The 17,227-nt window shown below is 42.3% G+C and overlaps 1 protein-coding gene across 5 annotated transcripts in view; it reads left to right on the top strand.

Moving 5' to 3' along the window:
- Positions 1-17,227, top strand: part of GLI3 (GLI family zinc finger 3) — a 318,573-nt gene that overhangs the window by 206,341 nt on the left and 95,005 nt on the right. For all 5 annotated transcript variants that reach the window (XM_073550017.1, XM_073550020.1, XM_073550019.1 and 2 more), the window contains 2 exons: positions 6,614-6,819; positions 10,729-10,881. In XM_073550017.1, coding sequence (XP_073406118.1) covers positions 6,614-6,819; positions 10,729-10,881 — 359 coding nt within the window. The remainder of the gene's footprint in view (positions 1-6,613; positions 6,820-10,728; positions 10,882-17,227) is intronic.

Here is a 17,227-nt window from a genome sequence, read left to right as displayed (position 1 = left end):
CCAATCTCTCATGAAAAACATAGTTAAAACTTGGTCCTTTTGTCTTGTATGTGGAAAAAAATGGATATCTCAGGGAACCCTTACTCATCGGGTTTTTCAGCGTTGATCATCTCCCTTGTATTGTAGACTGATTCTAATCTAAGTTGCTCCATTTGGTCATTATGGAGCAGGAAGCACCGTTAAGTTTGCAGTGGTATGGATTTATAAGACTGCAGGTGTGAGATTCCCAAGGCTGTTTGACAAATTAATTGCTTCCTGAGCTGTGTGTTCTCACACGACATGCCCTCTTTTTTGAATAGCCCAGATTCTTCAGACCATTGCAGTATCTGGTACTAATGGAGCTAGAGACACTGAAGTGCATTCTCCTAATAGCCTTACTATTTCTTTGTCACATCATTAGATAATTGAAAACAGACTGTTCATTTACTATTTCTGTAAAGTAGCCCAATGTGTTACTTTTAAAATATATATTGCCATATAATTAAATAATATTAAAACTATAAAAACTAAAAGATCAATGACTGACCCTCATCTGATAGTTATGCAACATATATCACTGCTCCACTAGTGTCTCCAAAGTTCCTCCCAAGTAACATGAGCATTGTATCGTGACACAGTTGTGTTAGGGACGGCGGAACGCACTAAATATAAAATAACATAAAGTGCGTTCGCCGCCCGGGGTCCACCGTGCAGAAGGTGTTAACACTGCTGCTAGCTGATGGCGGACGTACAATATGGCAGTATAACGCACGCGGGTTGAACGTCACCCAGGTGCTTTGAGCCATCTCTGTTTTACTCACAGAGATGCCTTAGGTGAAAAACACAAAAAGGCTGAGCCTGTTAGCGTCACAGGTCTCAAAGGAGTGCACGCACGGTATATGGTCACAGGAGCTGGGCCCTAGGCAGAGGGTCAGCGTCCGTCTAGTTCTACCGTGCGTGCGGCGTCGCAACTGCAGACGCCAAAAGGAGCTGCAGACTGCAGCGCGGCGACAGACACTGCCGCTAGTCGACAATGCCCAAGATGGGGCGCACTGTCGGACGCTAGAACTGTGTAGATGCTTATTGTGGCGATAGCTTGCCACTGGCTGGCGCTGACTCTAAAGCTAAGTCCCTATACACACTCATAATATCAGAGGGAGGGGATCTTAATGAGTCATTTGCAGGTTCATGCATCCATCATCATTCACACAGTAGCAACTAGAGACTATACTAGCGCATGGCCGAGCGGCCATGCAAACCTTTTATAGCCAGGACCTTCTGGACGCTTCCAGATCCCTGAGATGGACCAACCAGATCTAGAGAAAGACCTGGACATGTGGCTCCAGATCTCCAATGGGAGATTGTCTCGTGCGCATGCTCAGTAGAGCTACAGAGGGAGCCTCTGGAGTGATTTGCTGCTGAGCAGCCTGCATTGCCATTGCTGAACCAAAGTGGCAGCAATAGCCAACCCCACAGAGCAGGTCTGGGCAGAGCGTCTGGGAAGCCGGGATTGCTGAGCAATGTCCTCTGCGGTCGAAAGATAACGGGAGACTGCAGAATGTGAGGCTCTGGATTCCTGTTGAAGCGCTGCAGGAACCCGACGCCTAACAGTTGTACTACACTATTAGGGCTCATAAGATGATTGTGGATATCAGTTCCCAATGCACAACCTGGCTGTCAATCTCCGAAGCATGACAGCCTCATAGGAATATATGAAGCTGTAACAATTGGGATAGGAGAGCCACTGCCCGTCCGTGCTTTAGTGGTTCATGTTTGGCCACGGATATCCAAATGAGCCCTTAGAAACAATAGGTGGGCATATCTAACAACCAGCATATGTCAGCAAGAGCAGTCGACCATCTGATGTGTATCAGTACTCTTGATTCTCCCTGACAGATGATTTTGCTCAAGAGAAAGAGCAAACCATTTATAATTAAAGAAAGTGTGTCATCAGTAAATGACCTATTATTTAAGTCAGGTTTTTATGTTATTTACTTTTTTATTTCTCAATGTTTTTTTTCCCGATATCACATTTTTCAATTTAGAAATGTTGCAATTTTCACACCCAGTCTTTTCTATTGAAGCACCTGATGAGCATGTGTAAAGATTATTGTGATGGAAGGGGAGGAGCAGAGTTAGTAGTGACGGTTAGCAGTGGTGAATAACAGTGACGGTTAGTGTTAGCAGTGGCGATTAGCAGTGACAGTTAGCAGTGATTGTCAGCTGTGGCAATTAGCAGCGATGGTTAGCAGTGGCGAATAGCAGTGACGGTTATCAGTGATTGCTAGCAGTGACGGTTATCAGTGACAGTTAGCAGTGATGGTTAGCAGTGATTGCTAGCAGTGGCGAATAGCAGTGACGGTTATCAGTGATTGCTAGCAGTGACGGTTAGCAGTGGCGAATAGCAGTGATGGTTAGCAGTGGCGATTAGCAGTGACAGCAGTGATTGTTAGCAGTGGCGAATAGCAGTGATGGTTAGCAGTGGCGATTAGCAGTGACAGCAGTGATGGTTAGCAGTGGCGAATAGCAGTGATGGTTAGCAGTGGCGATTAGCAGTGACAGCAGTGATTGTTAGCAGTGGTGACTAGTAGTGATGGTTAGCAGTGATTATTAGCAGTGGCGATTAGCAGTGATGGTTAGCAGTGGCGATTAGCAGTGACGGTTATCAGTGATTGCTAGCAGTGACGGTTAGCAGTGACTGTTAGCAGTGATGGTTAGCAGTGACGGTTAGCAGTGATGGTTAGCAGTGACGGTTAGCAGTGACTGTTAGCAGTGACAGGTAGCAGTGGCGATTAGCAGTGACAGTTAGCAGTGATTGATAGCAGTGGCGATTAGCAGTGACGGTTATCAGTGACGGTTAGCAGTGACAGTTAGCAGTGACGGTTAGGTATGATGGTACAAATGTGTCCAGTCTAATCTAATTTGGTTAAGAATTTAATTTTCTCATTCAACAAATTTAATACATTAGCACTAGGTTGCAATCCACATCACAACCATACATAGACACATAAACCATAATCATCTTGTGGATATTGGGAAATCATCTTTTTTTTTCAAAGTTGATCATCTCTTGTCACACATCCCAGAATAGGATCAGTGATCAGCTAGAAGCAAAGGATAAAGAAGGGCAGATCTGTAGGACTTTTTTCTTCTTTTTTTTTTTTTTTTTAGGGGAAGAGGGAAAAATTTCCATGACCATAACCACTATAGTGGGCATCCACATATCTGCTGTTAATGAAGTAGTAATTATACGCTTCTAACAGAATGCAGTTACAAAAGGAAAAAAAACTGTTTTGAGGTAGAGATTTGGTCTTAATCAAATTTTTAAGTTAGTATGACCCACTCCAGTAGACAGAGTGGAGGAGTTTGCTAATTTACTTTGCACCTCCTGGTTTCCTTTTCAATTCTTAGAGACCATATTTTGCCAATGGAAGTTTAATACGAAGGATAAGTGGGACAAGAAGAAGGTCTAAGGATGAACAGTAGTGTCTGCCCATCTGTGTTAGATGTATATTACCACTTTTACTAAGAGACAAATCATCATCTATATCAGTGTTCCCCAAGTGCAGTCCTCAAGAGCCACCAACAGGTCATGTTTTCAGGATTTTCCCTTAAAATTGCACAGGTGAGATCGGCTCACCTACACAGGCAATTATTGCACCACCTGGGCGATACTAAGGAAATCCTTACAACCTGACCTGCTGGTGGCTCTTGAGGACTGGAGTTGGGGACCACTGATCTATATGGTTATAACTGGTTCAGAAATAAAAAGGACCAGTGATCACAATGTAACATTTTCTAATGATTGTGTAATTATTTTCACAGCATTTGTATTCGTATAGCTAAGCAGCCTTTGATGCTTCTGCCCACTTCTTTCTTGACCGTTGATCTTGCATGTTTGACTATTTGCCCTCAACTGTTGCCCTTTAAGAAAATCTTATGAGATAATATTAATTACTAAGGGCAACAAAATATAAAAGAGGATAGTTTCTATTATAGAGTCTTATTACCTACATGACACAGTAGCATCATTCGCAGGCAACACAACACTAACCAAACAGTGAGCTGGGATTCCGTCTAGAGTTTTATTCTGTAGGCTAATGTGAAGGAACTTAGTCATAGCTGTCTTCATCAAGTCTGATGGACTTTTCAGGACATTGCGTAAGGCATCATCAATCTCATGACAATAGTCATATGTCAATGGTGCAGAATGACTGGAACTCACTACACAGCTTTTTATTACTGGACCGCAAGAAGGAAACAATTTTGGAAGTAAAGATGCTCTGCAAAGTATTCTTTATTACGGAGCCTCAGGGACCTCGTGTGCTGCTCTACTGAAGGCTGTATGTAAGAGATGTTTTCCCTATGATGTAATACATTTGCTGGACTGTAGGGTAGTAATAAAATTATACCGTATGGACCACACAAAAAAAAATCTGTCTGATACCTCTAAAGGCTTGTAAGCCTTCAAGCAAACATATTGGCCTAAACAGGAAGGACAATTTTCATAGAAAATTAGATTTGTCCTGTTAGCCTACTCATGCCGTTTTTTATTTTTTTTTTGGGGGGGGGACTTTGGATGTTTTTGTTTTACCAATGTTGAATAGAAAATGCTGAACTTTTTCTTAAGTCTGCATATTTTAGTTTGCAAGGATTTTAATTTCTGCTGAGAATAAGACAAAGTTTTCCAAGTTCCAGATACTGTAGATAGGAGAGGAATGAGGGTGAAGAGACAAGGATCACATCCACCATAGTTTGTTTCATTGGCTCTGGAGCTCTCCGGGGAATTGCTTTGATCTGTGATTAAGATATCATTCTGTCTAGCCTGGAAGACATGGCAGAACTGCCTCTAACATTAGATTACAGTCTGCTTTGGTGACATCTGCCAATTGCAGCTCTCACCATTATCACAACACATCTTCCTCTGTATTCAGGAGCCCTCTGTCTTCTCGCTACATGTTACTTAATTAGACTCCCTGTCTTTGGTCTTCTTCAAGAGTTTTTCTCTGTTTTGGTAAAGTGATCAAAGGGTATTAATAATGTGCATAAAAGATACTGCCATTAACAAAGTACAGTATGTGTTCATCATTTTTAGCATTTATAGGTGGCCCTTCCAAAACATTTCTAGATACATCCATAAAATGTCAGTAAATGGAATTGGAGTGAAAATGAGGCACAGTATGTTTCTTCTTCTGCACACAGTGCCACCCTTGTTTGTGGGCAGTGTTTGGTATTGCAGCTCGGCATCTTAGGGTATGTTTCCATGTAGCGTATTTGCTGCGGATATTACAGCATAGTGGATGGGATTTTAAGAAGTCCCATATCCACTATGCGTACAAAAACTGGCAGCACTTTGGACGGGGTGGGTGTCCGCTGCGTCCAAAGCGCTCGGAATATGCAAAGTGGAAGCATACCCTTACCCTTAAATGAGCAAGAGCAGCACTGTTTTTAGGAGAAAAGAAAACAGACTTTGGTTTCTAATCATGAACAACATTGGTTAAAGCTTGTAATTACTATAAAGTCAAGTGGCAATGTGTGTTTGATGTGAGGCTATAAATTGATATAGAAATTGCTGAAATGTCTGCTGCTTTTCTTGAGCATGGACAATGTGGACCGCGTTTCCTAGATCCCCTGCTTATTCCATGTTAGTGAAGCACTGGGTAATGCCATTTTAAAGAAGAAAGACAAATGTGTGGACAGGGTCATGGTTGTTGTCAGACGATTCACGGTCTTGGTTACTATACATTCCAGTAATGTCTGGACTAGAAAGTGGGCAGCAACTAACAGAATGGTTTTTAACAGGGAGAAATGCAAAGTACTACATCTGGGCAATAAAAATGAAAAAAGCATATATAGAATGGGAGGAATAGGGCTAAGTGACAGCACATGTGAAAAAGACTTGGGTATACTAATAGATCACAGACTGAATATGAGTCAACAGTGTGATGCAGCAGCAAAAAAGGCAAATGCAATTCTAGGATGTATTAACAGAAGCATACAGTCTAGATCACGTGAAGTCATTATTTCCCTCTACTCCTCTTTGGTCAGACCTCATCTGGAATATTGTGTCCAGTTTTGGGCACCACATTTTAAAAAAGACATCATCAAACTGGAGCAAGTTCAGAAAAGAGCGACCAAAATGGTGACCGGTCTGCAAACCCTGTCTTATGAGGAAAGGTTGCAGGATTTGGGAATGTTTAGTTTGCAAAAGAGAAGACTGAGAGGAGACTTAATAGCTGTCTACAAATATCTAAAGGGCTGTCACATTGTAGAAGGATCAACTTTATTCTCATTTGCACAAGGAAAGACTAGAAGCAATGGGATGAAACTGAATGGGAGGAGACACAGATTAGATATTAGAAAAAACTTTTTGACAGTTAGAGTGATCAATGAGTGGAACAGGCTGCCACGAGAAGTGGTGAGTTCTCCTTCAATGGAAGTCTTCAAACAGAGGCTGGACAGACATCTGACTGGGATGATTTAGCGAATCCTGCTTTGAGCAGGGGGTTGGACCAGATGGCCCAGGAGGTCCCTTCCAACTCTACAATTCTATGATTCTATGAAATGTAGACCTTGCTTTAATATCAAAGATGAGTCCTTTGGTTCACAACTACCATTTTTTTTTCTTTTCCAGGCCTTCTGCATTAGCAAGCAGCCCAACATATCCAGATCTTCCATTCATACGGATATCACCACACCGGAACCCTGCAACCGCTTCAGACTCCCCTTTTAGCCCTCCTCATCCATACATCAATCCCTACATGGACTATATCAGATCTTTGCACAGTAGCCCCTCACTTTCCATGATATCGGCAGCTCGGGGGCTCAGCCCCACTGATGGTGAGTATATATGGCGATTAACTGGAAATGTAGTGTTATAATGTGTGTGGTCATTGCTGCAGTTTTGTTCCCCCTACTTTACCAGATGGCTTTGAGTAATAGAATAAAATTATCCCTATCACTTTCCTTTTTCTCAGTTTCATACAGTAAAATGATATGTAATTTACTCCTCACAAGCCTTCAGCAAAAGACCAAACCTGAACTAGAGAACCTTGGATTTTAGCTGTTGCCAACTTAATCATAGTCACTGTCAGTTTGATCAGATTGTAATCCTAGCTGAATGTTAAGATTTCACATTGAAACCGCTTGGATTTTCGATGACTATCAAATGCATAGATGCATAGACTGATCTCAGTGCCAGGTATGATAGGTATGATCAACATTGTGTAAATGAGGCACTATTAAACGCAAATCCATTCCTGATCAGCATGTGAAAGGCATCCCCAGCCGATTCTGCGCTGACTGCAGGACAGCAAAGGACATGTCTTATCTATTAGACACCTTAATAAATTATAGAAGATAAGGCGGGATGGTAGGAAATTGCTAACATTTCCTCTTTCACTAAACATCTTGCTTTCTGTCCTCTCACACCAAATGCTGCTGTTGACAAGAGCTTGAAGTGCAAGAAATGTTCTTTTCTGCCTAAATGTGTGAATAGGATCAGTAATTCTGAAATATAACAATATAATCGTTGTTTCATCATCTTTGAAGGCTGCAGTAACATATGAAAGAGGACCTGTCTAAGGTCAAAAGTGGACAGTTTTTGATCTTAATTTATTTTCTTTGCTTTCCTGAATATTTGTTTTTTTGTTTTCTGAAATTCAAAATATGGCTGTAGAGATATGGGCTTTTTTATTTAGGGCTAATTCTTATAGTCTTTACAAAGGGGTTTTGCTCATAGGGTAATAATGCAGAGGTGCCTATAGACCCACCCCCAAGGAATCATCTGCCACACCCTTTTGGTAATGACCATACAAATTAGCACTAAATAAAAAGACCTATATCTCTTTAACTATATAGCAGAATTAAAAAAAAAAAAAGAGAAAAAGGGAGCAGTTGGAATAAAAAAAAGCAAAATCTCGTCACTTGTGTCCCGATGACAGGTCCTCTTTAAAGAAAGACCAAGTGATTGACAGCAAGACATATATACTTCTAAGGCTAGTTTCACATTAGCGTTTACGGCCGCAGCGTCAGGCTGCGCACGGCCGCCGCTAAGCCCCGCCCCTGCCGCGCCTCCACCGGTAGCTCCGCCTACGGGTGCATGATGCTGCATGCGTCCTGCGTCCCCTATCTTTAGCACTGGGGACGCAGGCCGAGCGCAGGTATGCACTTGGCGGCGCATGCGTCCTTTTGACGGTGCGCTGAGCGCACCAAATTGCTACAGGTTGCGTTTGGCGTTGGTTGGCGCACCGTCAAAAGGACACATGCGCCGCCAAACGCATACCTGCGCTCGGCCTGCGTCCCCAGTGCTAAAGATAGGGGACGCAGGACGCATGCAGCATCATGCACCCGTAGGCGGAGCTACCGGTGGAGGCGCGGCAGGGGGGCGGGGCTTAGCAGCGCCCATGCGCAGCCCGACGCTGCGGCCGTAAACGCTAATGTGAAACTAGCCTAACAAAGCTGACAGATTTTCAGCCAGATAAATAAGATTGTCCAAATATAAAACATAAAAGGGATGATGTAATAAAAAAAAAATAATCAGGCATCTATTAATTCCTCGATGGTTAAATATTATATATTATAGTTTGTACAAAGGTGTGCAAAATTTACTTTAAAGAATAGAGAAGCTTCAGAAAGAGGACTGCACAGACTAGATCCACCTCTAATGTTCGTGAATTTCAAAATGGAAGCTCAGCTCATATTGTGACTCAGTGTGTATGGCCCCAACGTGCCTCTGTCTCCTCCCACAGTATCTGAGAAGGAAAAAATGGAAGGAGATAAAGCACAAAATATAGGGTATTATCTGGGTAGCAATATTAACAGATATGCACAAATTGTGCTCAACTGGGTTGTGTGCACATGACCACTGATAGCGCTTTAGGTTGCTGCAGACCCACAAGGAAATAAATGCATGAGAAGAGAGAGCAATCTGGTCGTTCTCTGCTGACGTGAAAGAATGGAGGATGCCAATCCAGTGGTATCATGGTTGTCCTGATAAAGAATTTGTATATTTTGAAATGCATTGACAAATAAACCACATACTACTGGATTGACATCTTGCATTCTTTCACTTCAGTTCAGAACAACCCATTTGCTCTTTCTTTTTTATGTATTTAACACAACAATATTTGGTCATACTCCCTATGAAATGGCAGATGGTGTCTTGGAGATCTCCTTCCAGACCTGGATCAGGGCATCAGTGAGCTGCTAAATAATCTATGGTACTTACTACTTGACAGCATCGGATGCACTAATACATAACGTCTTAGAGATTTTCAGTTAGATTCAGCTCTGAAGAATGTGGAACCAGTCAATTGCATCAATACCTGCATCGTCCAGTAACTGCCTATACACTCTGGCCACAAGAGGCTAGGCACCTCCTGCAGTAGGAGGAATCCAGGGGCCATTTCACCAGCATAAGGTCCGAGAATGGCTCTGAGAATTTCACATTGTACAACAGCAGTCAGGTTATCATTGTCTTTCCGACCCTTGAAAAATATGCTTCCTTTGACCGTCACTGACTCACAGCCAAACCAGTCATGCTGGATAACGTTGCAGGTGGCATAGTGTTCACCATGGTATCTTTTTTCATGACCTAGTTGACCCATGACCCTGTCAATGCATTTCAATTGCACTAAGCATGAGTAAGACGGCTTAGTGCAGTCGAAACACGTCGACTGGGTCATGTCGACCATGTACATTTTTCTTTTGTATGCACTGTAATTTCTTTTGAAAAAGAAAGGAAAAATCCAGTCCTGTTGAGCTGGACTCCAATTTTTCCTATTATCCTTGATGTGAGGCCAGGGCGAGGCTGGTGTCTGAACCTTAGGTGGATGAGCAACTGGGTAAGCTGGAATTAAGTTTTTATAATCTTTTTTCATACCTGTCACATGTACTCAGCGTGAACTTGCTCTCATCTGTGAAGAAATGGGGAACACTAGTGGACTTGTCAATTTAAGTGTTCTCTGGCAGATGTCAATTCATCTGCATGCAGCTGGACTGCGAAGAGCCTGATACCATGGATATCGGGCTCAATGTCCATTTGGCCCTTAGACAGGATATTGTTGCTCTCATGTCACCTTAAAGAGTCTGGTCCGAAACTTACAACACAAGTATCCACTAGAGGCCATTTTGTAGTGCTCTGGCAGTGCTCCTTCTGTTCTTCCTCGAACAAATCAGTATATACTGACCCTGTCCAGCTCTCTTCATGTAACAGGCTGGCTACTGGTTACTTGTTTGTTACATGTTTTTTGATACTGCACTTGGAGACACAGGAAACCTTCTTGACATAGCACATATGGATGTGCCATTCCATAAGAACTGGGCTACCAGTTCAGCCTGAATGGGCTGCAGGTTCCACTTCATGCTATCTTTTCTAAACTACCAAAAGGCAAAGCTTTGGAAGAATCAGTCAGGAAGGATAAGGAGAGAGTGGTAGTCCGTGGCCACCACCTAAACCAGCAAAACTATTCCTTGTTTAGGGATTTTCATATGTTGCTTCTCCACTGCATTGGATGTCACTTTCATTAGCACCAAAGCAGGCAAAATTGATTCACGATCGCTGGTGCTTCCTAACTGGATAGCTCGGTATCCCTAAAGTTTAATTGTCTTGGGGTCATATTAAGATGTGCTAGTGTTCCCTAATTTTTTTTTCATCTGTCTAGGTATCATGCTTAAAAAACATCTTGATGCTTGTGGCGTAAAAACATTAAAGCATTTGATTATGCACCTGTCTATTGTATTTTGCAGTTCCACATGCCAGTGTGAGCCCTGCTGAATATTACCAACATATGGCCCTGCTTACAGGACAGCGCAGTCCGTATGCTGATATCATCACTTCCCCAGCAACTCCAGGTGCTGGAGCCGCAGCCCTTCATATGGAGTATCTTCATGCTATGGAAAGTAAGTAATGCAATATTAAATCACAAAACTCAAGATAAAAAGCGGACGGCACCGCTGTTACCGTGTGACTTCAAATGATGTGCGGCATACAGAAGCCCAGCAGCTGGGAATCTCGGGTGCCAGACCTGGAAACAGTAAATCCTGGGAATCCATGCAAAGAGAAAAGGTCGCACTCCGGGGACCCGTCGAAGCGCTCGAGCAGCGCGAAACGGCCGTTGTCAGCCTCTCTTGAACTCCTTATGTCACTCCCCCGACTTGACATGTTCATGATATGTCAATAAATCAGTGAAACTTCCATCTCGATGAGTGCGACCTTTTCTCTTTGCATGGATAAGTAATGCAATAGTTTCATCCTAGATTTTTGTTTTTTTGGATGCTTAATATTTCAGACCATAATGCTATGTAAAGTATGTAATTTAGTGCCCAGTGTATTGTGGGCACTGTTGTGTTTCTGGGGAAGAATCTGGTTCGAAAAATGGCATTCAGTGTAGCATGCTGTAGATACAGCCATATGAAAATACGGTATTATATGATCTTGGAAATGTGTCAAGGCCAAACTCAGAATCTGACATGAATCCCAAAGACGTTAGTGTGCATGACTCGTAGTAGGATATTTTTAATTTAACGCCGGTATTTTTTTTTTCTCATGTGTGGTATTAAAATGGAGATATACAGTCATCACAAACTTTTTACTGTAAATGTGCAGAGATATTTTCTGGGATTATGTCCAAAGGCAAACAAGTTCTTGAGTGGACCTTGTAAGAACATCAAAGACCGACTGGAAATTTTCAAAAATGCTTTCTTGTGCGCCTCTTAGTAGACATTTCCAGCTAAGAAATTTATCTTGTAGCACTGGCAAGCACAGGAAAATGTTGTGTTCAATCTTAAATTCTTTTGGCTCGAGCAAATAGCAGTCTGGCACGGATTCAGTTACCGTATGTACTGCACTAGGAAATATGTGTCATTTGTATACTTCCATTGGTCTGCGGAGCAGCACACGTATAGAAATTAGATACCTGACGAATCCTCAACGATTTGGTTTATTGACTGGTTTAGAACACAAAAGAATACAGGTTACATAACGTGTCCAGAGAACAAGAGAGCAGCGGGTGAAAAATAATTAACGAAAAACATGAAATAAACTATTAGGTGAATACTATTCACATTTATAATAACAATCTTACATTAATCAATTTTTAATTCATGTTTTATACTCTTAACCTACAAATAAAATGTATGACTTACTAAAAGATTTTGTTGTATACTGTATAAGCTGTCAGTAGAGTTTTAGCTATATATAAAGACATGTTGTACATGTACCATATGGATTGTTTCATTTCTTTTGCTCCAGATTGGTGCAACGTTCCCTATAAACAGTAGAGTTCATGTATGGCCACTATTTCCCTCTAATGCGTACAGTTAATAGGTCAACTTTCGAGGAAGCTCATTAAAGAAAGGATTATTGAATAAATGTTAGACTAAACTACTCAACAAAGCAGACAAAGAATGCCAGACTGGAGCAAACAGGAATCAAATGTCCAGCCAACAGAGCTTTTTTTTTTTCTCTTTCTCTCCTTCTTGTTGAACTAATATTAAATTATATTATGATAAAATGTGGGTTTTACCAAATGTACATATTTATTTCTGAAGAGAGTTTAGCAATACTGGAATCCCTACTCATGGCTATAATGAGATACTTGCAATCCATAAATAGTGGTAAAGAGGAATCACTTTAACATTGTAAACTTTTGATTTCTATGACTTACACATATGCTAATTTAATTTATTTTACTTCTCACATCTAATCCACCATTTTCAGATTTTTAGTTATGTACCATCCACAAATAATAGCAAAAATAGAGTAAGGTGTAGAGATGAGTGAACCCGAACTTAAAAGTTCAGTTAGTGTCCGGTTCTAAACGCTGATCACAGACGTTTCCCATTATGGTATTTGGAGTGCAACTTCTGAGGGAAGTCTGTTGCAGAGAGAGAGACAGATTGGTCTTTTTCCCAGATACAAAGTTCAGCTCTTCATTGTTTTCAATGGGGTTTGGGGTCTGGTTCAAGTTTGGCTACAGTTCTTTGAACTAAAGTTAGGGTTGGGTACCAGAATCAGAACTTTCACTGGTTCACTCATCCCTAGTATGATCATATAATGGGCAGCACTGTAGCCTTACCTTGTTGTAATCCCAAACAAGGACAACATCTTTAAGGACTTAATGGGTGGCACGGTGGCTCAGTGGTTAGCGCTGCAGCGTTGGGGTCCTGGGTTCGAATCCCACCAAGGACACCATCTGCAAGGAGTTTGTATGTTCTCCCCGTGTTTGCGTGGTTTTCCTCCGGGTACGTCGGTTTCCTCCCTCATTCTAAAGACATACTAATAGGGAATTTAGATTGTGAGCCCCATCGGGGACAGTGATGATAATGTGTGCAAACTGTAAAGCGCTGCGGAATATGTTAGAGCTATGTAAAAATAAAATAAAGATTAATGTGTTCTCCATGTTTGCATGAGTTTTCAAATTCCAAAGAAATGCTGATAGGAAATTTAGATTGTGAGTTCCAATGAGGACTGATGCTGTTGTCTGTAAAGAGCTGCAGAATATGATAGCGCTACATAAGTAAGCATAAAAAATAATATAATAGTACAATTATACAACAATATTCAATGTGCTGTCATACTGAGATCTGTCTACTATGAAAAAACATTGCTTCTAGGGTAGAATAACTGCATTATCCAATAAATCATTTTCTCTCTGTGGAGTATCAGACCCCTTTAAATTTTTCACTCTTGTTTCATTGCAGCCATTTGGTAACTTCGAGAAAGTTCATTTTTTTCTCATTAATGTACATTCTGCACCCCATCTTGACTGAAAAAAACAGAAATGTAGACATTTTTGCAAATTTATTAAAAAGGAAAAACTGAAATTTAACATGGTCATAAGTATTCAGACTCTTTGCTCAGTATTGAGTAGAAGCACGCTTTTGAGCTAGTACAGCCATGAACTTCTTGGGAATGATGCAAGAAGTTTTTCACACCTGGATTTGGGGACCCTCTGCCATTCTTCCTTGCAGATCCTCTCCAGTTCCGTTGGGTTGGATGGTGAACGTTGGTTGGCAGCCATTTTCTTTTCTCTCCAGAGATGCTCAATTGGGTTTAGGTCAGGGGTCTGGCTGGGCCAGTCAAGAGTGGTCACAGAGTTGTTCTGAAGCCACTCCTTTGTTAATTTACCTGTGTGCTTAGGGTCCTTGTCTTGTTGGAAGGTGAACCTTTGGCCAAGTCTGAGATCCGAAGCACTCTGGAAGAGGTTTTCATTCAGGATATCTCTGTACTTGTCATTTTTACTTCAATGGCAACCAGTCGTCCTGTCCCTGCAACTGAAAAGCACCCCCATAGCATGCTGCTGCCACCACCATGTTTCACTGTTGGGATTGTATTGGGCAGGTGATGAGCGGTGCCTGGTTTTCTCCACACATACCACTTAGAATTATCACCAGAAAGTTCTATCTTCGTCTCTTCAGAACAGAGAATCTTATTTCTCACAGTCTGGGAGTCCTTCATGTGTTTTTTTTTGTTAGCAAACTCTATGCGGGCTTTCATATGTCTTGCACTCAGGAGAGGCTTCCGTTGGGCCATTCTGCCATAAAGGCCTGACTGGTGGAGGGCTGCAGTGATAGTTGACTTTGTGGAACTTTCACCCATCTCCCTACTGCATCTGTGAAGCTCAGCCACAGTGATCTTGGGGTTCTTTACCTCTCTCACCAAGGCTCTTCTCCCATGATTGCTCATTTTGGCTGGACAGCCAGTTCTAGGAAGACATCTGGTGGTCCCAAACTTCTTCCATTTAAGGATTATGGAGGCCACTGTTCTCTTAGGAACCTTGAGTACTGCAGAAAGTCTTTTGTAACCATGGCCAGATCTGTGCCTTGCCACAATTCTGTCTCTGAGCTCCTTGGCAAGTTCCTTTGACCTCATGATTCTCGTTTGATCTGACATGCACTGTGAGCTGTGAGGTCTTATATAGACACGTGTGTGCCTTTACAAATCAAGTCCTATCCATTTAATTAAACACAGCTGGACTCCAATGAAGGAGTAGAACCATCTCAAGCAGGATCACAAGGAAATGGACAGCATATAACTTAAATATGAGTGACTGAGCCAAGAGTCTGAATGCTTATGACCATGTGACATTTCAGCTTTTCTTTTTTAATAAATTTGCAAACATTTCTACAATTTCTAAATTTCTACAATTTCTGTTTTTTTTTAGTCAAGATGGTGTGCAGAATGTACATTAATGAGAAAAAAATGAACTTTTTTGAAGTTACCAAATGGCTGCAATGAACCAAAGAGTGAAACATTTAAAGGGGTCTGAATACTTTCCATACCCACTGTTTGTTACATGGATGTTGGCCAAACTGGCCAATTTTCAACAGTACCCATTGACCATTTAAACCACTACTCCAATGTTTTTTATTGCAGTACTGTAGTGGTGCTAAAGATGTAACGCCATTGCAATTAGTCTCATACTTACCATCTGCCGTCTTCACCTTTTATACCGGGGTAGTCTCCCACAGTGTGGGATCTTTTCAATGTTTGCTGCAGCGAGCCCTGTAATGGCTTTCATAGACTTGCATTGAAAGTTTGTGACCGTTATCTCTAACAGAAGTTACGGTCCAAAACTGACAGCGCAGAACCTAATGGGCACCAGGAAGAGCTGAAGGCGGCAGGTGGTGAGTGTAGTATTATGTGCAGGGATCTTGCGTTAGTAGCACCACTCCAGCGCTGAAATAAGAAAAAAATGCTGGAGTGGTGCTTTTTTTTAATGTTTGGCAGTGTCCTGACTTGCCCTCTGTGGCCCAGAAGGGGGGGGATAATGGGTTAAGTTGCAGTTGTGAACGTTTCTTCTCTTGAGAGATAAGCCGTCACTAGAGGAGTCTACCGGCAAGGTATGCCACACTTCTTAGTGATAACACTACATACTATTGACGCTCCCCAGGGGCCATGGGATACTCGGTACCGGGCCGGTTTTCTTAAAGGGATGTGTCACAGTGGCAGTGACCCAGTCCGTGGCCCCAGGCGTTCATGTAAACTTAGGGAATGGAATAGGGAATAAAGTTTCTGTATAAATTTGTGACACCACCTGTGGTATTCTGGTCATTGGTGACCAGCGCTGCAGTGTTGCTTCTCTGGGTCAGATGGTAGGATGCAGCAGAGTTGTTAAAGCTGTCCACAGGCAGGACTGTAGTCCCAGGGCAGTAGAGATGAGTTTGTAGATGGTGAGGTAGTGTGGAGTGGAGGATGTAGCAGTGCTAAGTGAGAGGCGCAGAAAGGATCAGATTTCGGAATAAATTCTTGGACTTTTGTGCGCTACCAGATAAAATCACTAGTCCAGTGTTTAGGTTTAAGATTAATCCATTTATTTCCCAACGCGTTTTGAAATGTATACCATTTCTTCTTCAGGGGATGACATATACACTCACTGGCCACTTTATTAGGTACACCTGTCCAACTGTGTGTTAAGACTTAATTTCTAATCAGCCAATCACATGGCGGCAACTCAGTGCATTTAGGCATGTAGACATGGTCAAGACAATCTCCTGCAGTTCAAACCGAGCATCAGTATGGGGAAGAAAGGTGATTTGAGTGCCTTTGAACGTGGCATGATTGTTGGTGCCAGAAGGGCTGGTCTGAGTATTTCAGAAACTGCTGATCTACTGGGATTTTCACGCACAACCATCTCTAGGGTTTACAGAGAATGGTCCGAAAAAGAAAAAAAATCCAGTGAGCGGCAGTTCTGTGGCCGGAAATGCCTTGTTGATGCCAGAGGTCAGAGGAGAATGGGCATACTGGTTCGAGCTGATAGAAAGGCAACAGTGACTCAAATTGCCACCCGTTACAACCAAGGTAGGCAGAAGAGCATCTCTGAACGCACAGTGCGTCGAACTTTGAGGCAGATGGGCTACAGCAGCAGAAGACCACACTGGGTACCACTCCTCTCAGCTAAGAAGAGGCATCTGATGGCTACTTTCAGCAGGATAATGCGCCATGTCATAAAGCTCGATTCATCTCAGATTGGTTTCTTGAACATGACAATGAGTTCACTGTACTCAAATGGCCTCCTCAGTCACCAGATCTCAATCCAATAGAGCATCTTTGGGATGTGGTGGAACGGGAGATTCGCATCAGGGATGTGCAGCCGACAAATCTGCGCCAACTGTGTGATGCCATCATGTCAATATGGTCCAAAATCTCTGAGGAATGCTTCCAGCACCTTGTTGAATCTCTGCCACGAAGAATTGAGGCAGTTCTGAAGGCAAAAGGGGGTCCAACCCGTTACTAGCATGGTGT

This window comes from Dendrobates tinctorius, unplaced genomic scaffold (assembly GCF_039654945.1).
Source record: "Dendrobates tinctorius isolate UK_male_01 unplaced genomic scaffold, ASM3965494v1 ptg000162l, whole genome shotgun sequence".
In the NCBI taxonomy this organism is placed as follows: Eukaryota; Metazoa; Chordata; class Amphibia; order Anura; family Dendrobatidae; genus Dendrobates; species Dendrobates tinctorius.
Note: the sequence above shows the minus strand (reverse complement) of the source record. Positions and strands in the feature narration are given on the sequence as shown.